Source organism: Plectropomus leopardus, chromosome 23, assembly GCF_008729295.1.
Source record: "Plectropomus leopardus isolate mb chromosome 23, YSFRI_Pleo_2.0, whole genome shotgun sequence".
NCBI classification, from domain to species: domain Eukaryota; kingdom Metazoa; phylum Chordata; class Actinopteri; order Perciformes; family Serranidae; genus Plectropomus; species Plectropomus leopardus.
In genome coordinates, this window is record NC_056485.1 from 2,614,703 (window position 1) to 2,640,285 (window position 25,583).

General features: G+C 41.3%; 2 protein-coding genes across 5 annotated transcripts in view; one reads left to right on the forward strand and one right to left on the reverse strand.

Moving 5' to 3' along the window:
• The window catches only part of si:dkey-28a3.2, a 19,979-nt gene extending 4,240 nt beyond the window's left edge, over window positions 1-15,739 (forward strand). The window contains exons 1-7 of one of the 4 annotated variants that reach the window (XM_042511981.1): window positions 496-595; window positions 2,801-6,269; window positions 8,061-8,768; window positions 10,551-10,600; window positions 10,690-10,751; window positions 10,846-11,163; window positions 12,800-15,739. In XM_042511981.1, coding sequence (XP_042367915.1) covers window positions 3,006-6,269; window positions 8,061-8,768; window positions 10,551-10,600; window positions 10,690-10,751; window positions 10,846-11,163; window positions 12,800-12,816 — 4,419 coding nt within the window. In that variant the 5' untranslated portion in view covers window positions 496-595; window positions 2,801-3,005 and the 3' untranslated portion in view covers window positions 12,817-15,739. Of the gene's footprint in view, window positions 1-495; window positions 596-1,608; window positions 2,310-2,800; window positions 6,270-8,060; window positions 8,769-10,550; window positions 10,601-10,689; window positions 10,752-10,845; window positions 11,164-12,799 lie in introns of those variants that run through there. The other 3 variants (XM_042511979.1, XM_042511980.1, XM_042511982.1) reach the window with 3 other exon arrangements.
• A 1,243-nt stretch (window positions 15,740-16,982) lies between these two features.
• Window positions 16,983-25,023, reverse strand: ecsit (ECSIT signaling integrator). The gene is made up of 8 exons (XM_042511988.1): window positions 24,938-25,023; window positions 24,002-24,177; window positions 23,130-23,535; window positions 22,760-22,983; window positions 21,265-21,322; window positions 20,743-20,891; window positions 17,560-17,665; window positions 16,983-17,468 (listed from the first exon to the last, which is right to left on the reverse strand). The coding sequence occupies exons 2-8, from the start codon at window positions 24,140-24,142 to the stop codon at window positions 17,182-17,184; spliced, it is 1,371 nt and encodes a 456-aa protein (XP_042367922.1). The 5' UTR covers window positions 24,143-24,177; window positions 24,938-25,023; the 3' UTR covers window positions 16,983-17,181.
• Between the last annotated feature and the right edge of the window lie 560 nt (window positions 25,024-25,583).

Sequence of the window (25,583 nt, forward strand, 5' to 3'; positions counted from 1 at the left end):
CTACCACCTTATATATACTCAGAGTACAAAAACAGTTGCCAGTGTGGATCACTTCATTTTTATTGAGAATTAGAGAATGGTTTGGGGACCCAACACCATATCAGGGGCCAGATTTGGCCTACAGGCTGTAAATTGACTATCACTGTCATGGTGCATTAGAAGGCACAAAATTGAGCTTGTTTATTTTTAACAAATGGATAAAAACATGAAACATTGCAGCCTATACGCATAAAGAATAACTCATATTACCCACCCACATCTCTTACTGCCCCCCATTCAAAACAGTCTAGAGTCGCGCCTGTTCAAAGACACAACATAGTGAAAATCATTTTTCATACACTCCTCTCTGTGGTTTAGGGTTTGAAATGAAGGTTGTTCGGTGTGTGTTCACGCCACTCACACATGCGTATATACACACACAAACACTGGGAGCAAGCATCCAGGTCCCACATCCTGGTACTTTTCAGCGTTGTCAAGGCAGCCTCAGAGCACGGCTGGCTGGCGGAAAGTAGCTGCAGTGTCCTGGCAACATATCTGTCCAAAAAACGTTCACTAAAACTGTCCCGGAAAGTTAGGTGTAACTAAAAGGTATCGGGTATGCATGTTTTTCTTCCACATGTTTCCAAGCGTCCTGCTTTACGGCAGTAATGTGCGGGTTTTCGGGCTTCTTTTAGACAGGCAGCAGACTCAGACAGGCGCCCGTCCGCGAGGACAAGAGGAGGAAGATCTTGTCCATTGTGCCGACCAGAGAGACACCGGTTTAGGCACGATTTACGCCCTAATGTTTCATTTTTTTAAACCACGTTTCTGTACGTATTGTTAATTTGGCTTTAGTTAAGTCGTTTCGCTGCGTTTACAATCAAATAGAGACAGAATAAAGAATGAAAATGGCTCTCGACAGATATAATTTGTGATAGAAAGGGACAGATTTAAAGGGACAGTGTCACCCTGCCTTCTTCCTGGTTCCTGTAGGCTAGCTAACACATTTCTGTAACAGTGTACGCGACGTGTTTAACGGTATATCTATCAAAAGTGGGGCCGTGGGGTGAAAATATTTCATGCTCACGTTTTTAAACGTTTCATGTAAATACGTTGTCAACGATAACGTGGTGTCTCTCACGTGGAGGTCGTGTTGTGAGAGAGATGGGCGGTTTAGTAGCCTACATATGCATTGTCTGCTGATTAGCATGTTATCCATTTAAACAAGCGTCCCTGGAAATGGGAACACATGCTACAGAGAGCTCACATATGATGTTTTATTGTTAGTAAAGTAAGCGTAAATACGATTACAGAGTAAAGTTACAAAGTATGCCAGTGTGAAATGGATCTGTTATCCAGAAAGAATGTACTAAATCAAGAATGTGAACATATTGTATTTGAAATTTTTCACGTGATAGGCTAATCCACATGCTGAGATGTGAATTTAATCACATCAGAAATGTGATACATATGCTATAAAAAATAATAGGATTATGTTTATATATGCTGTGTCTGACATTTCAAGTATGAAACACCTGAAAATCACATGGCTTTATGATGTGGATTCCTCACACATTAGAAGCTGTTTTACATGTGATTTTATCACCTCTGAATGGGGGCGGATTATCAGACAGTGGGCTCCTGGGCAAAGATATGCCAAAGCCCCTACTACCTCTCTGACATAGGAGCAGGACTCATATACTTGATAGTTGTTTAGCCTCTTTTTGTATTGTAACACAGTTTTTTGTGGTTTGGTGTCACTCTAGTCGTTTTGTATCTCTTAGAGGTAATTTTGTGTTTGTGCGGGTCGGTTTTGTCTCTTTCTGGTTGTTCGGCCCCTTCGTGTGTCTTAGCAATTCGTTTGCATCTCTTTTTGGTCATTTTGAATCTCCTCTTGTTAATATGTGTCAACTCTTGAAGGTGAAGGCAAGAACCCTCCCCCCTTACTCTTGGGGCCCGTGGGCCTGTGTCTGGTTGGCTTGTCTTAAGTAATGACACCACTGTTTATGAAAACAACAAAAATAACTGAATTAATTGTTGCTTTAGTAAAATTTAGCTGGGTATCATGTTGTTTTTTGTATGCAACGTTGAAAAAATTGGTAATAGTGCGGGCAGCTAGCCTTGTGACCTGGGAAATTTACTGATCTTAAAAAGGAGAGCGAGAGAGCTTGCATATGCATTGACATGAGCAAATCTGATTTGGGAAGGGTCTATTCACTGGAACTTTTCAGGGGCGCAGACATTTGTGTAGGGGAGCCTAAAGAGAGCTGACACGATTAGTCAGATGATCCATCAGTTTATTGTGAGGAAATTAAGAGGCAACAATTCTGGTGAGAATTTTACTAACTTTTATTAATAACATGTATTTATTTATCTTTAAAATTTTATGGTTTTGGCTCCTAAAATGTGTCAATTTGCTGGTTTTCTTTGTGTCCCTAGGTAGAAAACTGAATCTTTCTGAATTTTGGACTGTTGGTTGAACAAAACAAGTCTTTAAATGTGTAAACATGTCCTCTGGTAAATGGGCATTTATTTAGACAAACATTTTGTTGACATTTCATAAAATATCTAATATTTCAGAGACCAAAAAATCTATCAATTTATTTAGAAAATCACTGGCAGTATAATCAATAATGAAAATGATTGTTGCAGTTGCCTCAAGACCTTTCTGAGAGTGTCAACAAAAACAGGTCACAGAAAAAGATCATCTTTTGAAAGGTAGATTAGATTACAGGTTGCCTTAGCTCACTCAACTATTTGCTCATGATAGCAGGTTTATTACAAAGTAAGATGCATCTAAACCTTTTTTTCTATTCCACAGGACACCTGCATAGTGATGTGATGTCTGAGAGATTTGGCAGCTGCTCTGCAGAGCAAAACACCTACTGTGTCATCATATTAGAGGACACCATGTAAGTTAACAGCAGTGAGGATTGTGGACTGAGGGGGATGAACTGAATCGGCCTGACAAGGGAAGAGACAGCCAGCACTGTTGGGTAAGAACTGATGGGCTGTCCAAGCTAGCGATGCCAACTGCAAAAGATAAAGGTGGCTCAACGTCCCACCGCTATCGGCCTGCCTCAGAGTACGATGATGCCACCCTCACCCAGAAGAGAGAATACTGGAGAACCAAGAAACGAGAGCAGAGGGCCCGACTGACAGAGCGCAGAGGAAAGTCAACACAAGACGGTCGAGGGGAAAAGCTACATCTGCATGCCCCTGCATTGGTGAATTCTTCTTTATCCGGCTCCTTTGCTGCTTTCTCTTCTCCTTTGGAGAGTAATGATGAGTCATACAAATCAGCCAATATCTCTCCTGCATCACAGAGTCGAAATACCAAGCAGGTCAGTTCAGTTGAAGCCACTAACAGCCAAAAGGAGAAGTGGATTCATACAGCGAAACTCAACAAGGTCTTGCCTCAGATGCCAGCGCCATGTTCCATCTCAGCCAAAGCTGCAAGGGGCGACAGAGCCACAGTGAAAAGCCTAACAGCGAGGGGTGCTGTGAGCCGAGCCGTTACCTCACTCACACCCAGTGGAACTCAGCTGAACATCCGTTCCTCAGTGCCTCCAGTCAGAGTGACCCCAGCTACCAATGGCAGCTCCGCTAAAAGGACACCTCAGCCATGTGTGTCTATGCAGGGCGCATCAGGTCCCAAAATGCAACACAAGGCACAAGTTCCATTACGCATTCAGCCCAAACTCTTACCCTCTAATGTGAGCACAGGTATGATTCTTGTGTCTTCTCCATGTGTCCCAGTTTCTATTAAAACAGAGGGCAAAACAGAAACACCTCAACGTGGAACAAAGAGTGCCTTGGTCACCTTGCAGAGGGCTAAAGGTGTCAGCAACCTACAGAATTCACCAGAGCCAGAGGACGAGAGAGCGGCAAAGCGCCGAGAGCAGTGGCGCATCAAAAAGCGAGAGCAGAGGGCAAAGCTGGCAGCTCAGGTAGCTAAAGTCAGAGAGAGGACGCAGAGTGCAGAGCTGGCGTTACAGAGGCAAACAGCACAAAAAGCAGGAGTGGTGGGTGGAACAGTTCTTCAGCATCTTCCATCTCAGTCGTTTTTGAGGGGAGCTAGCCAGAAAAAGCGCGTTAAACCTTCATTTGCATCTGTCAAAAGAGAAAATGATAAACTGCAAAGTGGGGCAGCAAATTTAGCGACAATTAACTTCCAAGCAGATCAAATAAAAGTACAAAATCCACATGAGAACAGGCAGACGGCTATCACATGTGGTGTTATTTCTGTGAGAAAGCCAGTGGAGTCACAGAGAAGGCTTCCAAGTTCTGTGCATCTTTCTAATGTTTCCAGAGGGATTGCTTTGTCTCGGTGTAAAACACCGAGACAAAGGTTCATTGAGGCCCAGAAGATTTTCATGAATCAAAGAAACATGAGATGTAAATCTCCATTGCTTTCTTCACTCTTTAGTAGTCGAAATATCCCCCCAATCGACCCCAACGACACACCTGAGCAGATAATTGCCAAACGGCGAGAGTATTGGCGGATTAAAAAGCGTGAACAGCGAGCGAAACTGACGATGGAAATGAAGGCTCGGTTGAAGGAGAAGGACTCTCTCATGCGAAGAGTGAAACGTTACCAGAAAATCCTAGAGGAGATGAGGAGGGCAAGAGCTCTGGCCCAATCAGGAGGAAGCACCCTTACCCATGCCTCGGAAACCATAGGCGGGTTCATTAAGGAGGATGGGACAGTGACCATTAACATTCCCCAGGTTCCTACAGGGCACAACCAAGCAGCACCCAAAAGTGAAGACAAGTCTTGTGTAGTTTCTAATAATACCTCCATCACAAAACCTCAGCATCAACCTAACACTAAACGTAGAGGTATTACACCCATTCGTGTAACCCAGTCCCCACCTCCCCTCCGCCCGGCTCAGGTGAAAGTCTCTTTTCCTCTTGCTGGACAGTCGGTCAACAAGCCTCCAAGACTTCTGGCAATCAGACCGAGGACTCAACTTGAAAGCACAACTGCTCCTAATTCACACAAATCAGCAATCCAAACTGTTAGTCAGCTCACACTGACACATCCTCAGACTCCTCAAAATGCCATCGCTGGAGGATCAACCACAGGGTCGAACCTTGGTGGGTGTGTCATGAAAATGGCTGTCTCGAGTTGCGCGCCATCACTATCAGCGCTCTCTCTGGATCCAGACCTGACCGAGGAGGAGAGGATGGCAAAGAAGAGGGAGTACTGGAGGATAAAGAAACGTGAGCAGCGAGCAGCTCGTGCCGCTCGACTGAAGCAGGGTGTCTTACAAGCGAGGGCCAATGCAACCTTGCAGAGGAGGAAGGCCCAGAAGCAAGTAGCAGCAACCACTGTACCACTTGGCAAAAACCATGCAGGAAATGCACAATCTCTACCCGACAACAGTGCGCCTGTTTCGCCACATGCAGATGAGATAAAACAAGAGGGTGAGTCTGTGCCAGCAGCTGACCTAAATTCTCAACCAGAACAAGCCATCTGTCTAGATATCAAACCCCCAACCTCCCCTACACCACCTCCAGCGCCTCAGCCGGAGCCTGACCCAGCTCTGAATGCAGACTGCCAGGCTACCACTCTGCTAGCTGTGGCCTCTATGAAGAAACTCCTGGAAGAATCACTCAGCTCAGTGACAGAGTGTAAAAGTCAGCAAACTGATATTAAAACAGAGTCAACGTTAGAATCCACAGAGCAAGACTTGAAGCTAGAGTTACCAGATGTGAATGATGTGTCTCCTATTGATGCTGACTTGATGTTGGAGATAAATCGCTGGCAGGCAGATGCTGATACTTTGGCAGAAGCAGATTCACCAAGCCTTCATCTCAAGGACTCACCCCAAAGGAGCGAAACACCTTCACCTCCTCCCACCTCCAACCAGGTGGCCCCACATCCCACCTGTGAGCACTCATCCCAAACCCATTCCAACTTTATAATAAACCCTTCCATGGAAGCGTCATACGGCCCATCGTCACCACCCAGAACTCAGAGGCTCCGACCCAAAACAGCAGACCATCAAACCTGCCCTACCCTGGAGCCGCCAAAGCTACATCACCTACCCATAGATCAACTCCAGCCACGACTATGTGAACCACAGTGTCAGGCACAAAACAGCAACTCAACATCGCCACAAGGATATCCCAGTGCGGTGACAGAGCACAGTGGTCTGATGAGCCTGCAGAGCAAGAGGGAGTACTGGAAGCTGATGAAGAGGCAGCAGAGGGCCAGGTTACGAGCCAGGCAGAGAGAGAGACAGGGAGAATGCAGCAGTCGACTTTCCCACAGAAACATTCAGGTGAGGTGACACATGGCAATAATATCAGCTGCTTGTTATAATATTGGCTATCGACATCTTCATTTTGCACCATCTGCAACATGTAGATGTTGATAGCCAACATTGTAATAAGCAGCTAATACAATACATGCTTGACACAGCGTTTTGTTTCTATCATCTGATTGAGTCTTCGAGAGAGTCAGTTTGATGGAGTCAGGGGGCAAAGTTTAGGAAAAGCAACAGTCAAAGACTGTACAGAGCCATTCTGCTCCCTTTGCTAGCTAGCTTCTGTCACATTAACATGTGCATTTGTTTCACCTATTTCTTATGTTGAAATGTGATGCTGAGGTTTTGGTCAAATTTGCTACAAAATTGAGTACTTCGTCATTTTAATAATGACAAGTCTCAACATGTGATTGGAATGGACTTTTATCAAAACACACAAAGACCCACTGATGTAGCATTTAAACCTTTGTGGGCTGAAAGTTGCAAAAGTTCAGTAGTTACTTTTTTTGTAGGCCAGTTGACTAGTTGACAGGGTCTTTTTCATCGGATGTTTTGTTTGCAGAAAATACACATTTTGATCAGCAAGATAATCTTCACGATTGAACACCATTTTTAAAATTTTCAAAGTGTAAAATCGCCACATGTACAAAGCTAATGTTAGGCTAGGTATAAACGAACTAGGCTACACTAGGGTCACATGACTTTAACGTAGCCACCATAACAGCGTTGTTAAGCTGTGTTTGGCGTGATGTTGCTCTGTAGTCTCATTTAGCTACTTGGTAGCAACCAACTTTTTAAAGGCTTCAAAATTCACAAGTTGGTATTAACTGATGTATATAATATCATAGATAAAAAAAGTCTCTTAAGCTTGTGTTAACGACAGATCCTATCACAGGCTTATAACCAAAAACCCTTTCAAAAACCCATTGACTTTGAGAAGAGGGAACCAGAAAATGCTAACTCATTTCCGGGTTTTAGGACTCATTCCTGCAGCACTCTATCATATACACTTTAATACAACTTTACCATTTGTCAGTAGCAAAAATTATTAAGACTTTCACTTTTTTGCCAATTGTTAAGACTTTTAGGATATATTGTTTTTGAACGCTAACAGTATGCTAACCAGCCTTAAAATTACACTGTATTCAGTAATTGCTAGCCAGTACAGAAGCAGTTACTTATATAGGTCAGTACAGTTTGTGGAACAGTGGTTCGAGAAAAGGGTTAAATCATGACTAGCTACCAACCCTTATATGAATAGTTTGTCTTTTTGAAGTGGGGTTATATGAGGTACGTATCCATAGTCAGTCACCTACAGTAGATGTTAGTTGGCATGCCCCCATTTTGGAGAAGCAGGATTCACAAACATTGATTGCTAAGCTTACATGTTGGATCTTCTGCCCATTTCTCCAAACTGAGGCATGCTGACTAACATCTACTGTATTTAATACACTTACTATGGATAAGTACCTCATTCAATCACACTTCAAAAGAAGAACTTCAGAAAATATTTCCAAACTTTTGACCCATGGTGACCCCTGATTACACTGAATCCAGTGATATGAGTTTGAGGTTTGTGGACACAGCCAGTGCCCTCTCCAGCTGAAACCTGAGTCAATATAGCGCAAACCCCTGTCTGGCATTTGACACTTGAGCAGCAAAAATAGAGGGGAGTGAGTGTGACTGAGAGGAGTCTACTTAAAGCTAATAACACGTGCATGTTTCAGAAAGATTACTATCTGGTTGCTTAATTTTTCCGTGTTTAGCTGTGAAAAACTGAGATAAATAATTTGTGTTGCCTTTCAGGCTCCAGGTCTCGTCATTATCAACAATGCTAAGGGTGTGAATCGTCAAGCAAAACCAACCCTCCGGCCCAAGCCACCCACTACCTCTCTGACTTCAGTGAGACGTATCCCAACCGTCCTGGTCGTTAACCCTACAACATGTAACGCTGAGCAGTCACCAGGCACACTGCAGGTCAAACTGCCTGTCACCAGCGTCCCCTGTTCACCCACAAGTGAGCAGAACAACATGGATGTTGGGCCTTCACAAATCCTGTCCGACTACGAAGAGACTCATGAGAATCAGCAACAAGCCATGCCAGATTCACAAGAGTGGATATGTAGAAGCACAGATGTGGACTCCGTCCCCTCCCTCCCTACTCTGACGCCCCCAGACAACCCACTGTCCAGCATCAACCTGCAGCCCATTGAGCCCCCTTGTCAAACTGCAAATTCCACCCTCAGTCCAATAAAAATGCCTTGTGCTCAAGTTCAGAGCCCCACACCTGTGGTACAGTCTCCCACCAAGCTGGTCCCAACATGCACCTTGGTTCCACCAAAGCCCATCCCAGGGGAGTCTGAGGAGGACTTTCTGAGGAGGAAGCGGGAGTATTGGAGGATAAAAAAGAAAGAGCAGAGAGCCAGGAAGGCCATTCGAGACAAGGGAGTCTCCCCAAGGAGAGCCTCCAACAACTTGAGGCCCATCCTGCCTGCCCAGGACCTACCAACACAGGTAAGACCTGCACGAGTATATTCAGTGTGTAGTGGTAGTTGATGAGGTGGGTGTACTACCATGTAGGTGGGTCAGTTATCGAGGAGGATGAGGGTATACTTTTTTATATATTTCAATGGCTTTTTGGCTATTAGGTGGGTTTACTGCCTGAAAAAGCCAAAAAGAAAAGGTGCGTATACCCTCAACCTGACCACTTGGTATAATGTGGAGAACTTGTTTTGTGGCACACAGACTTTGTCTTATTATTATGCTCATTATACTATAAAAAACAGATTAGCAGAGGTGGCCAAGGCTTTTTTTGCAAGTCACAAGTAAGTCTCAAGTCTTTGCACTCAAGTCAAGATTGTCAAGTCTTAAGTCAAGTCCAAAGTTGAGACAGTCAAGGCCAGAGTAAAGTCCAAAGTCAAGACTCACAGGTCTCAAGTCAAGTCCCAAATCAAGACAGGCAAGTCCTGAATCAAATCTTGCAGTCAAGAACTAAAAAGTCATATTCAATATTTGGAGAAAACAACAGTTTAATGCCATTTAATGATTTTTGCTATCGACTGAATGCAGGATCCTTTGATTTAGTATTGGGTGTCTAGGTTGGGTGGGTTGTGTGTTTCTTTTTCTGTTTTGTTTTGATGATGTTTTTTTGTGTGTTCTGTCACCACTAGTTATTTAAATGCACTAATTATATTCATGCACAATTTGTATATTTGTTAATAATTTCTGTGTTAGTGTGTATTTTCTAACAATTTATGCAAATTGACCCCTCTCAATGAAATTCTTTAAATAAGACTGAAAAGTCTCAAGTTAAGCCCCAAGTCAAGACAGACAAGTCCAGAGCCAAATCCAAATTCAAGACTGGCAAATCTCAAGTCAAATCCCAAGTCAAAACTAACAAGTCCTGAGTGACATCAAAAGGCAAAACTGACAAGTCTAAAATCAAGTCCCAGGTCCTAAACTTGATATACAAGTAATTAACAAGTCATAATGAGCTCTTTACCAAATCTATGCCATTTTTACAACAAAGTAAAAATGTATATATTTTATGCAAATTATGAATGCTTTTTAAAATTTGTATTTATTTGTTAAAACAAAGCTATTAAACTAAAAAGTTTCTTCGCTGTTAAGCTAATGTTAGCTAAGAATTAGCTCGCCAGCTAATACTACCTTTGGCTAAGTGTTCTTTGTGCAGCTAAAAATGTCAAACCAAGTTGGAAGTTGTTGTTGCATCTTTGTAATTTTTTTATCTGCACATTTTGCATACTGGTATTCAGTTTTGACTGACTGCTACATAGTTTTTGTTTGCAAACGAAATGAGTTTTGGTATTATTTTTCCCAACTGGGGCTCTAATGTTACATTAGTTCTTCATGGTTCTCTCCTGCAGCTTGGTTTAAACAAGGTGGATCTTGTCCAGGGTGGATCCTTAGTTTAGGAAACAGAGGGAGAAGAATTGATTCATGACACACTTAATAATCTGGGTTTGGGGGAAGGTATCAAGAATTTTAAGTCAAAACGGCCAAGTGAAGTCAAGAGCCATTCAAGTCGAGTTGTAAGTCTTTTGATTTTGTCAAGTCGATTCTAAAGTCATTGACATTGTGACTCAAGTCCGACTCAAATCAAAGTCATGTGACTGCAGTCCACACCCCTGCACGTTAGTCATAATAAAAACAACTGTCAGGTAACATTGTCCTGAATAGGAGGTGAAGGCTCATGGTTATTCACAAATGATGTACGTTTTGATTACTGAACTTGTTTATTGAAACCTTTATTTTCTCTCTAACTAATCCCTGTAGGACTCTGGTCAGTGGGTCAGCTCTTCTGAGGAGCCACAACATTTAATGAGGTGGGTCGCCTGTACTGCTGACATAAAAATAATTTTGCTGCCAGCTCAATGTAGGATAAAAAAGTATGGATCTGTTCCCTGTTTGACAGCACCTCAGAGGACACCGACCCAGGATCCTTTCCATTCTCAACCTTCGCAGCACCAACAGAGGGTAAAGTAGTAACTATGTCATTTTGAAGTTAAGGGAATACACATTAAAAGGTGGAATTGGCACTAAACATTTTCCCCTTCCACTGTCTCTTCAGAGGAGTCAGGGCTTCCGTTCGCTGACTTTGAGAATGCGAACGAGGAGGAAGGTCCCATCTCGGACGCCATGTGGAGGAACCGCTACCTCATGGACTACGATCCGCTCAACCAGCTGCTGGTGTGCATGGTGTGCGGGGAGCTGCAATACTCCCAAACCGTGGAGGGAGTGAGGGCCCACATTGACGAGGCCCATCCGGACACCCTGGCCCTGGAGCCCGGGGAGCAACAGCAAATACTGGAGAACTGGGATGAGCAGGTGTCCCAGCGGGAGCGTTTCTTCACCAGCCAGCTCCAGCAGCACAGCGGGGCTCTGCCAGGTACAGTATGAAGAAATAAATAAATTACCTTTTTAAGAATGAAAAGTTGAATTCTTGTGCAGGACAAGTAGTGTACAGAAGGTATAATAAGATTAGAAAGATAGATAGATAACATACAACATGAACACTCATATCCATATACATAGATATATACATATATACATACACATATATGCATACAAATACATAAATTCAACCCATCAATCTACCCGTACACTCAACATATAAATGCATACTCATGTATATTACACATAACGTGTACATGTATGCACTTGCACACAACAAAACAATGCACAGTTTATAAACTGTAATTTCGGACCAAAACAGTGACATTAAGGGTTGTGAAACCAAAACAATGAGCTCAAAGATGCTCAAACACCGATAAGAGAAGACAGATAAGAGTTGGTGATATTAACCCTTGCATGTTACAGATATGCCTCATGTCCACTGCATGGTTCTTCTCAACTCAACTACACTCAACTCATCTAACTTTTGATCTTTTAAAATAATGTTTTCCACTGTGGATGGTACCTCTTCAGTGTAGGCTGGTTTCTCTGCAGTGATGCATGAAACAGCCATGACATCATCTTCAATGTGACAGTCACTGGATCCTCTCATCCTCAGCCAAAGGGATATTGTACGTAGTGTATAAAACAGTGTACACTGAACTGTACAGCAGGGTTTCCCCACACATTCATTTATTTGTGGTGGGCCACCATAACTAAATCATCCGCCACCACAGCTAGATTTCTGGAGCTGGAGTTGTTATCAGGAGCGCTATGGAATATATATACCTTTGGGTTATTTATAGCGTACTTGAGGCAGAGACGACTGAGCAGAACGTCAGCAGCATTGAACATGAAACTGAACCGTTTATTTTGCTGGGTCTGAAAGTTTACTTTCACTTCCAAACTGCTCCTCTCATCTATTGATGTGATCTGATCAGCTGTGAACAGATCAACAAATCAATTATCCACCCTGCGAGTGACAAACTGCAGCAGAGGAAAAAAAGAGAACTCATGGAGAGCTCTGCCTACTGCATTGGGTTCATGGACCTGCAAAAACATCTACATTTAGAGAGATGATACAAGGCACATAGAGGTATTTAAAAGATACCAAAAAAAATCACAAAATACGTAAAAAACATTGACTCAGCTTGGTTGGAACCTCGACCGAGGTGGTACATCCACAATTTTGCTAATGGAAAACCAAAAGTTGAGTTGAGATGTGTTGTACCATGCAGTAGAAATGCAGCATTAGTCATTTGATCCACTGCTGATATAAAAACGATGATTGATGCAGCTTTAAAGCAGCTCACTTAGAAGAATCATTGCACAGTAGATATGTTATTGTCTGATCGACATATGGCTGATGATGTTCTAACTTTTTTCCCTCAGTGAGTGATAATTCCCCCTGTCTGTTTCATTCTTTTGTTTTCATTCTTTTCTCATTGGAGAAAAGTATGAAACAATTAACACAGTTCTGTGTAACTAAAGAGTGTTATCTTTCAAATCCTATCAATGATAAACTAGCTGCTGGTAGGGCTGTGAAGCAGAATCATCACTATACTGTTTGTTCACCTAAGACTTTGAGTCCCTTTTTTTCATTTGCCGAACCTGTCGGTCTTGTTTTGCAGAAACACAGAGGGACTGAAGAGCAGAGGAGAGGACTGCAGGGGACAACTGAAGACCATGGACCCACACTTTATTTGTCTTATTTATTGTATTTTTAAATTAATGTGATTACCTTAATTGAAAGTCACCTTGAAAGAGAATGCTGTATAGGGAACTTTCACCCTAAAAACAGCTTTACCTCATTTCCTACCAGGGTTGTAATGTGGACTTAAGTATGGACATTTTTTACAGTGAAGCTACTACAATTGAGATTTTGTGATACTATTTAAAATATGTAAAGTAGAATCCAACATTCTGGGGAATAGAGTCCTTTGTACTAACTGGACCTATCTCTGTAAGAATCACACACATAAAACTTTTGTTAAATTATTTTTCATAATCTTGCTCTACTTCCTAAAATCTTCAATTATTTATTTAAATTTGCACATTTCAAACCTCAGCAACTATACCCATTCAGTGTTCCCCACAGACTTCGATTGAAATCTGATTGAAACTCTTAGCGTTTCAACCATTATAGCAGCAAAACAAAAAACTAATGGTAATAAACAAACTGTGTAACTTTTGCTGAAAAGCAGCCTCTGTGGCAACAAGTTGCAGTTTCAGGATAAAAGCCAGTTTCCTTTTTTCCTTTTTTCATTGTTATTTGCTTTAAAGATATCTTTCGGTGATCTGACTGTGACCTAGTTGACAACGGCAAGTGTTTTTGTGGGTTTTTTCTATCCTTTATTCTCAAAAAATTCCTGTCAACACAAGCACTGCTGTGAAAAAATCTCAAATGATAATGAAGAACATAATTGAGGAGCTGTCAAAAACATGCCAAACCAACAGGTGGCGGTGAAGTCTTAACTTTACAGCCATGCAAGAAGGAGAAGATATTGGCCAATCAGAAGCCTGAACAAAATCAATACCCGTAAGGCTACCTGGAGCAGTGACCCTCGTAGCACATTCCGACCACGAGTGTATCGAGAACAGGATCATTTTGATCTGTGAAAGTTGCTCAGTGGCATATTAAGCCAAAAACATTTGACCTCTTTGTGTAAAATTACCCAGATCTTCTGCTCTGCTTTTGCATCGTTGGACCCATAAAGCAGGTATGAAGTCCAATGAAGAGCGGCTGAGTGGCTAACTTCGGGTTTAGCACTCTGCTAACTTGAGTGGGGATAAAAATGATATATTTGTGTGGGAAAAAAACAAGTCCTGGGAGGTATGCTGTGTTAACTTCTTTTACTCTTTGCCATAAAACCATTAAAATATTAAATGGTGACATGCTAAAAGCTAGTCCTACTTGTGATTTCAGCACTCTTAATCCTTTTCCACCAACATGGAACCATTTCCATTACAGTCTCCTCACCTAAATTTGGACTGTCCAGAGCGTTTTGACCTAAAATCAATTGGTTCTAAACCTGAAAAGTTGGTCCACAGCTTGAACCAAAAAATACCAGGTTTGCTTTGGCCTGAAGGGCGAATCCTGATGACATCAGTGGGCGTGATAAGCAACAACATAGAAGTAAAGGGAAAAATCGTCAGGAATTAGGGTGCACTGGTCTCATCATTAGTTGGTCCATGCTTGTTTTTTGGGATATCTTTAATAACAGAGCCAGACTTAGTAGCTGTAATGTAATCCACAATTTGAGGTGAAAATGTTCTCAATGAGGCATAAGCTCGAATTGTTACTGAAATTTCTAGCTGGGACTTTTTTTAAGGTCGCTAAAAACATTTTGTTGCTGACCCCATCAATGGCAGTGCATTGCTTCTCTTCGGTGTCAGACTCCAGCCTGCTTCTTCAAACTGGATGTGTGCTGACTGACATCTACTGTATGTAATACACTACTATGGATATGTACCTCATACAAACTAATTTTAAAAAAATCCAAACTATCCAAGTCAGTCTGACAAACTGTCAGCTAGAGCCAGAGAGACCCACCTTACCTTTTTCAGTGATAAGCAAAGTGTGTTTCATGTTACTGCTTTCCAATTGAGAATTAATGTACATCAACCGTTGCTGAACGCTGATATGTTAAAGTTACAGTAAATTACACAGTAAGTTTAGATTTAATCCCCCTGTATCTACAGCTATGAGACAAGAAACTCTCTCACACACGCACATTCAGCACAAGAGTGAAACACTTGATACTAAAATTGATTTGTTGGAGCTGACATTTCCTGTCAGTTTTGTACAAAGTTTCTTCTGTCGGCAGGCTTGCATTCAGGTCCCAGACTGTTGTAGAAGCTTGTAAGTTAGCGTTGGATTGTTGCATGAGTGTCTGGAACCGCTCCACATGATTTAGTATGTGATACTGCGCCATGCCGTTCTTCAAACCCCAAAACCTTACACACGTTCCTCAATGAAGTCTTTTTGTAACTTTTTTACAACTTTCTCATCTGTGTAAAAACCTCCTCTAGATCATATCAGCTTCATGTGACGTCAAACATCCACCCGACCCTCTGCACTGTAAATACTGACGTGATTATGAGATGCCAAATGTTTCTTTGACTGTGCTGTTTAATGATTTTTTGAGCTATTTTATTCATTATTTATTGAATCTCCTCTTATATAAGGAATTTTTGATGGTGCATTATTCATATCCGTAGAGAGTTCCACGTTAGAGACGTTTCTCATTTGTGAGTATTGAGAATCCAAAGGCTTTCCTGCATGATTAGTAGAAGGATGTTGTATATCAGATAGGAGCTCTGGAATGCATTCCCATGTTTTTGTATGATTTTCATAATTAGAGTAAAATGTCGATGTTCTGTTTGAGCACAAAGCTGTACAGGTCGGTCATGCTTGGAGAAAATGCCTGCACAGCTGCAACACGGTGTCTAGCTGGAAGTGGCCCTGCTATTTCACCTTTGGAGAATGTAATTCTGACTTGATGACTTGTTTACCAGTTCAAAGGGAATGTTTCAATGCCTTTTCAGTAATAAACCTTTTCTACCTTTGGGCTTACTCTGTGACATAGATCTGTCCGCATGTTCACACGCTCAGTTTGACTTGTTTCAGTGTGGTGAGACAAAATGTTTTGCTCCTAGTTCTACCTTTGCAGTTTTTTTTTTTTAGTTTATTTATGACTTTATTTGTGTCGGTGGTAACTGCCACACAAACAGCACCCACTCTCCAGTTTCCCCCTAGATAACTGTTAGCCCTGTTTGCAACATTGCAGATGCACGATAATTATCATATTTGTATGATAATTTTGCCCTCTGTACAATGTATGATCAATAGTTCCAAAATTGCCCTAATGTACGATAATTTGACCATTGTGACGCAATAAGCACTTAGTTAAGTTTTTATGTCTCATTTTAACTCATTTCCTGGCTACTACATCTGTGTTTACGCATCACTTATCACATATTCTCCTTACAGCCAATCGTGTTCGCGGGAGCCCAGTCGTATATATTTATAATAATTTAATATTTTAATATTTAAGTATCAAAAGGTTTTTAGTTGGCTGTCTTGTCATTTAATTTTATAGAAGCAGGCTAGCACAAAAAAATGTCAAACTGAACTTAAATACATGCCTCTTTCCACTCATACTATGTCATACTGATGTCAGCTGTGGGCTGAGCTGTGTTGACGGAGAAATGGCTTCTCTCAGAGGGTGCTTGTGCACTACACGCAACTTCATGCGCCTTCATACAACCACAAAATCTATTGCCATTCATTGTGTATCGAGTGACAATTTCAAAAATTCAAACATATCTCACATCAGAACAGCCACTCAAGCTGCAGCTCCAGTGACTTTCTGAACCGCTCTGCATAAATTCAGGAAATAACATAAGTGAAACTTTCCATGGTAGAGCGGGGCTGCACCTATAGGAGACCAATTCGCCACAATTCATGTCTGTCCCACCCCACTGGTCACTTACATCCATCCACAATTCTCCACCCCCTTCTCTACCACAAAAAGTGTTAGGTGAACTCGGTGAAGGTGGTTGGTGAACTATCCCTTTAAGATGTTTCGACAGTTTGATTGGAGTCCAGCTATTGATAAGACATGATTTGGAAAGACACAGGTGTCAAAATAAGGTCTCACAGATGACAGAAACCAAGCTGTAAATCATCCAAAAACCCCTCACATAGATCTGGTGACCCTGTGTGGGAGTTCTGGCTCCTGTTTCCTTAAGAGAATTTCAAATGTAAACTCAGCAACCTTTGACCGAAATTAAAATCATAAAAAAACGCAGTGTTATTTTAACTTTATTTGATTAGAGATCATTACCAGCGCCGAGTCCTCTGCAGGTCTTGCTCAGTTGGCGTGTTCCCTCGTCTGATGAACTAGCAGCTTACACTAGTCCAGCCCCTCCCCAGCATGGACATATACTCCTACATGAGCCATATACAGTATGTCATTATTTTATCAGTCAGTCTCTATCACACAGCTGTTCACTGTTTCATCCTCTGGCTTCTCCTTGGTTCTTCCTCCACTGTCCCCCTGGGTTCCTCTTCAGACCGTCTCTCCTCTCTCTGGTTCTCTGGGTCTACCTTGTGGTGGTCAGCTGACTCCCTGCCAGCCGCCGCTTGCAGCTCATGGGGCCCGGCGTCCAGGCGGAACAGCGTGGGGACTTGACCCAGGATGGGATTGTTCTCCTGGAGGCCGGAGAGCCACTGGTTGAGGACGGCCTGGTCTCCCTGGCTGGTCATACACATGGCGTAGACTGGACCCTCATCCACTGGACACAAGAGACACAACAGCTGCATTACACTCTAAATCTGAGGCGCCCTCTGCTTTCAGACTGCAAGTCAAAGAAAAGACTGTCTTACAGTCATCCACATCAAAGGTCTCCATGTCTCCCAAGTCGCGGTCATAATCCAGGTCTAGCTGCAGAGGATAATCCAGACACCTCTCTGGATCATAGGGTTCCTCCACCTGGGGACACATAAACACAAACACACAGCTGGATGAGCTTCAGTGCTTTTTTTGCATGTTTTTTAAGACAAAAGCATGATAATTTCCGTCCTTGTCCCAGTATACAAGCGTCGGGGGAGAACTGATTCATTGAAGGTCTGACTCTGCTATGGTGGGTGGCGATATGCTCCCTTTCAGCTAGTTGCTGCTGGACCCCCTTCCAGTTGACCGATTATGTTAAATGACAAAACAAGTTGCATTTCAAATGACGAAAACATGGATAACTTCTCGGCCTGGTTGATACCTTCGTCTTGTTTTGTTTCCTTTCCTTATCTATTTGTGTTTTCCTGGCTTTCTTCTGCGAATTTATGCTATTCGATTTTCGGGTCAAAGCCCGACAAGGGGGACCATCAGAACACCTCAGCCAGTTCAGGTCCCATTGAGGTGTATACATGAAAGAATAAATCGACCGCCTAACGCATTATCTAAGACTGTTAGTCCGAGAAATTCAACTTAGTGTAATTTCAGTCGGACTTAACTGTTCAACTGTACATCAATTTTAAAAGTCCAGTTTTAGTTGGATTAACAAAATAATTTGACTTTTTTTAACCTCATGTAAAGGTACCGAGTAAAACAGGCTGCAATGTAATCCCTTGGAGCATGACGTCCACTGTGAGTGTTTTGCCATTAGGGCTCACTGTCTGACAACATTATGGAGAGGATCCCTACAGAGATAGACCTTTTTTTTAAAACATAGGATCCTTTTAGTTTAACCAGAAACAGCCCACAAGATGCCATCGCCAAACCAACCAGCATTCAAATAATCATTCATCTTAGCATGTATGGAATCAACATATTCTCACATCTGACTGTGTGGATTAAGAGTTTATTTTAACCAAACCAGAGTTATTGATTGTCAAAACAGTTAAAAGACCAAACAAACTTGCTATTAAAAGTCAGAAAAAAAGATCTCCAGAGGAGATCACATGACCCACTTGAGGGAAGGTGGATCCAACAAACCAACCAGAGAAAGGCTCCACCTCCCTCAGGTGCATTCAGTTAGCTGATGAGAGGCTATATATGTTGCCCTCCTCCCTTTGTGCAGTTACCATGTGTGTCATTTAAGTTACTTTCCATTAATACTTTGCCTTGTTGCACTATTTGTTGTCTTGGTTTATTGTTAATACTTTGTTTTCTGATTACAGAGATAAAACCACACAAAACCTGCTAAGAATAAAGTGCTGTGCTGAAGCATCACCTCCTGCCTGCTTCCTCCTTTGGTCTTATCATCTGACTCAACACCAGTGTGACTCCTACAGGCTTTTTGTGAGTTTTATTTTGTTTTTGTAGAATCTGAATGAAGTGTATTTTACGATGATAAAATTAGCGTTTATTTAAATGGAGTCCGGTGGGTTTGCTGATGGTGATTTTAGAAATGTTAATCTTTATCAAAAAGGTCTATCTCTGTAGGGATGCTTTCCATAATGTTTCCAAACAACAACTGTATTTAAAAAAACACATTACATTGCAGCCTGTTGGTTTTTACTCATTGACAAAAGAAAGGCTTTAACATCTCGCTCCTTTTTTTGGCCATTTTTGTCCTTGAATCGAAGGAGTACCTGTTTTTGAAACCTACGTATCTGAAGAAGCACTCCTCAGCCAAACAGTTTTTAAAATTGTTGTGTTCAACAATCAGTCACTCAATCACGAACACAGGAAAAAAAGAGTCCAGGTCGAAAAATGCTGAACTTTCATGTGCTGCTTGTATGTTGGTGTTTGCTTAGACTCAGAAAACTGTTGTTTTTTGAGTAAGAAACACGATAGTGTATCATGTTTGTAAAGAAGGAAGCCCAGATCCTCCACAAAAACTATCAAGTACTTCCTGCAGGCATCCTCACACAGTAACTGAGCTGTGAAATTTGGACTGTAGTGCTGTTTTTTTTTTCTGTGTCATGCTGTTAGGGCTGCAATCAATTAATCTGCCAATAATCTGTACGATTAATTGATTAATCGTTCAGTGTATGAAATTAAAAAAAAACAACAGATTGGGAAGAGATGTTCAAATCTATTTGATACAAGCTCAAATTACTAGAGAGAATATTCATGGCTGATTTTGATCAGGTATTTCAAAACACCAAAAATCTGAAGTAAATATACAGATAAATCAAAGTAACTGTTGGAGAGAATGTAGTGAAGAGGAAGTGATTTAGTCATGTATTCTAGTCAGTCATGCAGCGTCAGAAATGGTTTGTGGGAAAACGAGTAGAAATCACTAAAACCTTTTGGCACCTTCATTACCAAAAACCCCACTGTGTTTACCTCCTCTTACCAGAAGAAAATGAGAAGACAGACTCCTATTTGTTTTTAATAGTAACGGCAGCAATAATTAAACCAGAAATTGGTTAAAAAAAATGACAACTAAAATGATAATACATGGAAAGATCGTGTGAATAAAATATATGAAATAAAAAGGATAACTATGAGAACCAAATGCATACTTTTGAAGAAAGATGGGAGAAACGGAATAAATATATATAGCATGTTTTTTTCTTTATTTTTTTCACCTGCTAAATCATAATATCCAGTTTGGATAGCCACATAACATTAAGTTATCCTGTAACATAAATATACTCTTTATCAACCTATGAATTTTGAAAGATTTGCAAACTGAATGATTCATGAACTCTCCTGATTGTGTCTATTATGCACATTTGTGTTTTTTTCTTTATTGATAAAGACAAAAAAAGAAGATAAATAAATAATAAATAATAATAATAATAATAATAATAATCAATGTTAATATTTTGTATGTATTATGTATTTTGTATAATATTTTTTTGTCTTTCTTATCTTTGTTATAGAGGACAGCTTTGAGTGTGAAAGGGGAAAGCGGGGGATGATGTCATGCAGCAGGCTGGAGTGGAGCCTGCAGCCACTGCGGCGAGGACACAGCCTCAGTGCATGAGGCCCCTCCTCCACCAGGTGAGCTACCAGGCACACTAAATTAAATGATTATTTAACACAGATTTTACCCAACAACATTAACAAAAACAAAATGTATTAACTCAACACTGAAAGACAGAAGAGGGTTGTCCCACCTTCTCGTCCGGCGGCGTGGGGTCAGCTCTGAGGATGTAGTAGTGCACACAGGTCTTCCTGAGCCACAGAGGGAAGGGGCCCTCTACAAACACGGGTCTGCTTGGGTTATGCTGGGCCAGCAGCTCCATCTGGATGGGGCTCTGGATACCTGGTGTCGCACACAGGAAGGAAAGAAAACAAGCACAATGAGTTAGTCTGCATGCACACGGAAACGATCCCGCCATTGTACTAATCTAACATTCAGTATGGAGAGAATCCAGTTTCCTGGTTTTGTTCCTGCCGTTTCTTTGATATCCTTCCCAGTTAAGCTTAAAATCATTTACTGCGATTACGTGTCAAAGAAATAATGTTGGGTATTTTTCTGTCGAATCAGAGCAGTTAACATTAACTTTAAAGCTCAAACTTAAGACGTTATATCTCCTTACTTAACCAGTCCGGGACACAATTCCTGAAATTCCATGAGCAGTGGGAATACTGTGAAACCACTAACACATTCAATCTGAGACAAACAGTTTCCATACCGACTATATGTGGAAGTGTGACCTCCTCTCCACTCTCTGTGATGTCTGTGCAGGGCAGCTGGTGGGAAGAGGAAAGAGATTTCATGATTCGGGAGAACAAAGTAAAAACTGTGAAATCCTCGAGTTCACAACAAAGTAAAGCAATTGGTTATTTTCTCAAAAGTATGCTGCTTGTTGACTTTGTTTATGTGAGCAGTTTCATGTAGGAACAATTTTCTTTCTACCAAACTACACACTCTGTATCATAACTTATGGACGAGAGGCTGGTCACAGAGTGAGATGTAAATATTAACGGCATCCTCCTCGGCTGAGCTGTGTCGGTAGCTAGCTCAGTGATGCTAATGGAGCTAGCAGTCAATGCACGCTTCCTTCTGTGCAGTGATACAGTGGGTGCGTGTAGTTCAGAAGAAAGAAAATAGTTCCTACATGAAACTGCTCACACCACGGTCTGTGGATTATCTTGAGTAACCGGGTCATGATTTCTGAAAAGACACATTGCTGTTGAATTTTACAAATGTATTATTTGGTGCTTTAAGCACCACAAGCTGAGTGCCATGTAGTTCCATTATATCTACTATTTTATCACATCAAATAAAACATCAACGGTCTGAAATAAAACATCAACGGTCTGAAATAAAACATCAACAGTCTGAAATAAAACATCATTATAGAAGTCAGACATCTCTATGGCTGATATCTCCAACACTCACATCAAAACTGTTTAGATTGATAAACAGCACTACAGGTAAGAGGAAAAATAAGTATTTATGATTTGGTTATGAACTGTTCATTTATATGTTATAAACTATTCAACCCCCTGAAAACCTGAGCCAATTGGCTTAATTTTTTTCAAAAACATGTGAAGTTAATTAAAAAGAAATTACCTAAAATAAGCAAGAAATCAATTAAAAAAATTTTTAAAAAATAGACCTAGGAAATTACTTGAAAAATGTGCTAAAAGTGTAAATTCAATATAATATAATTAAGTTTCCTGAACATTTACCCCCAGTTTTCTTTATTTCATTTTCCGATGGTTTTCTTCCCCTCTCCCTTTTTGTCTCCCTTTTATTCCAGTTCGTTTTCTTGTTTTCCTTATTTATTACCAAGATGTCTGTTGCATGTTTTGCCATGTTTCTGAAATCTAAACAATTTACTCAGGTTTCAAAGGTTTAAATGCTTGTGAAAAGCGTCCAAATGTAGCACAAGAAAACTGACGTCAATCTGGGTTTCACAGGGTTAAGATGCATATTAAAATCTCTGGTTTTAAGTGCACGTGTGTACTGGGACTATTTTTGAGTCTTTACAGTTAGTTTGGCTAACTGTTTTCTCCTGCTTCAAGTCTTGATGCTGAGCTTGGCCTGACTCCGACTCTCTACTCGCACACGGACATTAAATAAACACCCGTTTGAAGATGTCACTCTCGGAAAAAAAAAGAAAGTGAAAAGACGAATATTTCTGAATTTCTTCATGTCCAATCCAAGACATGCAGCTGTACCTGGTAGACCGTGACTTTAGCGTCCCGGTCATTAGCAATACGAGTCAGGCTAAAGCGAGCCAAGTCCACCGGGTCCTCAGGCAGCTGATGGGGGATGGGGAACGGGTTCACGTGTTTGAATCTGGGGAACCAGTACATGATGCGCTGGTACTTCCTCATGGGATGGCCCTTCTCTCCAAAGATCTGGACCAGCAGGACTTTGGTCTCCATGTTGGGCATGATACCTGAAACACAATCACTTAGACTGAATACTGCTAGTGTATCATGTATGTCTTTCCCTCAAAATTTTGAGCATGCATCCAGATCCCTGCATGGAATTAATCATTCCAGGACCTCCATGACCGGACAGAACCCTGTCAGAGAAACCCACCGTAGTTCTCCATCTGCTCCAGTATCTGCACCCCGCACTCCTGCTGTCGGGGATAGTGATTGAACATTCGCTGGATAAAGTTTCGGGGCACAAACACCTCTTTGGGGAAAACATCCAGCAGCTTGTTGTAGACGACCAGGTCTCTCTCCACGCCAAACTCTGGCATCTTCTTCAGAGCGGCGTAGATGAACTCCACGTGACCCCGCCGCCTGATGTCTCTCTTGATGAACACATCCACCACTTGGTTAAACGTGGCCTTGGTTTTGGCTTCTTTGGCCACCTGCTCAAACAGGTCATCATGGGTGACCAAGGACTTGTCCCTCTTCTTGTCGTCCTCGTTGATGAACTCTGCAGGTATGGGTCGATTCTTAGCACAGGGCGTGCTGCCGTGGAAACCCCTCAACACCTGCAATTTGTTGGGGAGAAGAAAAAGGCTGGAATTATAATTGCTGGTTGGTGGGTTTGATGAATCCAGAGTTTAAGACTGACTCTAATTGCTCAGGAAGAATATAAAGGTTTTTGAATGCCATCATGTTTAAATGTATAATCCATCCATGGTCATGGTTAGGTACTTTCAGAGGCCTCAGAGTCTTTTACACATATAAAAGACTCTGAGGCCTCCGTAAGTACCAGTTCTAGGGTAAGATGGGTATGCTGGTAAGATCAAGACCTTAAGGATGTTTAGACTCCAACGTCGGATTCATCTGTTTGAGGTGTGAAATGTGCTGTGTAAGGCTGAATCATTATTCCTTACTTTAAAAGGATAGTTGACCCCAAAAATGAAATTCAGTCATTATCTTCTCACCCTCACGCCGACGGGAAGTCGGGTGAAGTTTTGAGTCTGGTGCTAAGAGTGCAGACTGACAGTTTACCTGGTGCTGGGGGTGATGCAGCATGTGAGGCTGGCTGGAGGGGGCTGGCTGGAGCAGAGCAGCATGCTGGACAGCAGACCTGGAGGACTGACCCAGCAGTCTCAGACTCTGCAGCTGGAGGAGGCAGCGGGCAGACTTCATGGTCGAGACATTACACAGACATCCAGGGAACAGAGCTGCAGGTGCACAATACAACATGGACAGGATTCAGAAATGCTTAATCCATTTACTTAACTCAACAGTGTTTGATGCTTTTGTGTTAACCCTCTGAAACCTGGATTGACATCACTTTTCTTGTGCTGCAGTCAGACGCTTTGGGAAGTATTTAAACCTTTGAACTGGATCATTGGATTGTTTTGTTTTTTTTTTTGAGAAGATGGAGGGAAAAGAAACTGTTAAACAAATTGCAAGAAATTAGTAGCTTTGGAAAATTCTTTTTTTCAAAGATAGGGAAATATATACAAAAAATATTTTTGATTATCATAGCTATATATTCGAAATTATTTTTAATGCAAATTACTTTTAACTTGTTTTTTTCCGGGTCATTTCCTGTTTTTTCACCTAGCCTTCCCCCCAATTTAAAGTTGTTTTTGTTGTTGTTGTTTTTTTTTTTTTGCTTATTTTTGTGTCGTTTCTTAAGTTGTTCATTTCCCTTTCCCCATGTTTTTATAAGAAATCAAGCCAGGTTCCAAAGGGTTAACCGGACCAAAGAGTGACTCTGCTTTATTCATAAAAGCTATTAAGCCAACTTCTGTTGCACAGAAATATTTGCCAGCCGTAAGAAAACACTGAAGTGACACATTTTTGCATGAAGTTTAGCGCATAAAGGGGGCAATGACAGGCTGACTATTGTTCAGTACTTATAATGTGTAAAACATGGTTTATGTTCATTTTAGACTAACATATCTACCTTTATATCCATAGCTAAATACTCACTATTAACGCTGACGAACTAGCACAGAAATTAGTCTCCTTCAGAAATCCTCCTCCGTGGTCGCCTCCATGATGAAAAGCCGGCGGAAGGTCCTGGTCCTACACTCAATCGCTTCCGCCAAACAACGGAAACAGTGGCGCAACCAGATGTTCCGTATACCAGTTTTCTGTACAGTGAATATACTTTTTCTGCAGGGTATTTAAGCTATTTGTGGAGTATGCTCCTCTAAAATGAACTGCAGTAAAGGTATTTTAGCGCCAGTTAATTGTAGATATTTGTAGCATTAAGTTCTCTCATGCTGTGAAGATGCACATTTGGCTTCAGAAAAAAACAAACAAAAAAAAAAAACAAAACTAAATGTATTTAACACTTAAATACCTGAGAACATTGTCTTATTGTCTTGATTTCTTTCCAAAACGTGAGGGCGACAAGCAGCTTAACAAGAAATAATCCTAAAAATAGCAAAAAATTATTAAATTACAAGAGAAAAAAAACCCTCCAAAACAAAACACAAAACCGAGGACCTCAAGGAAGTGTATATAAATACTGAATAAATATATACTCCGTTAAAAAAAATAATAAGAAGAAGAATAACACAGCTAGATCATTTCGTTATCACTTTTTCCCCCAAGTTAATGGGACATTTCT

Coding starts and splice junctions, on each gene's coding strand:
- ecsit (XM_042511988.1), bottom strand. CDS start 24,142: ATGAAGTCTGCCCGCTGCCTCCTCCAGCTGCAGAGTCTGAGACTGCTG. Junction 23,536..24,001: donor TGCATCACCCCCAGCACCAG/GTAAACTGTCAG, acceptor AACAAATTGCAG/GTGTTGAGGGGTTTCCACGG. Junction 20,892..21,264: donor CACACTTCCACATATAGTCG/GTATGGAAACTG, acceptor GTGCGACACCAG/GTATCCAGAGCCCCATCCAG.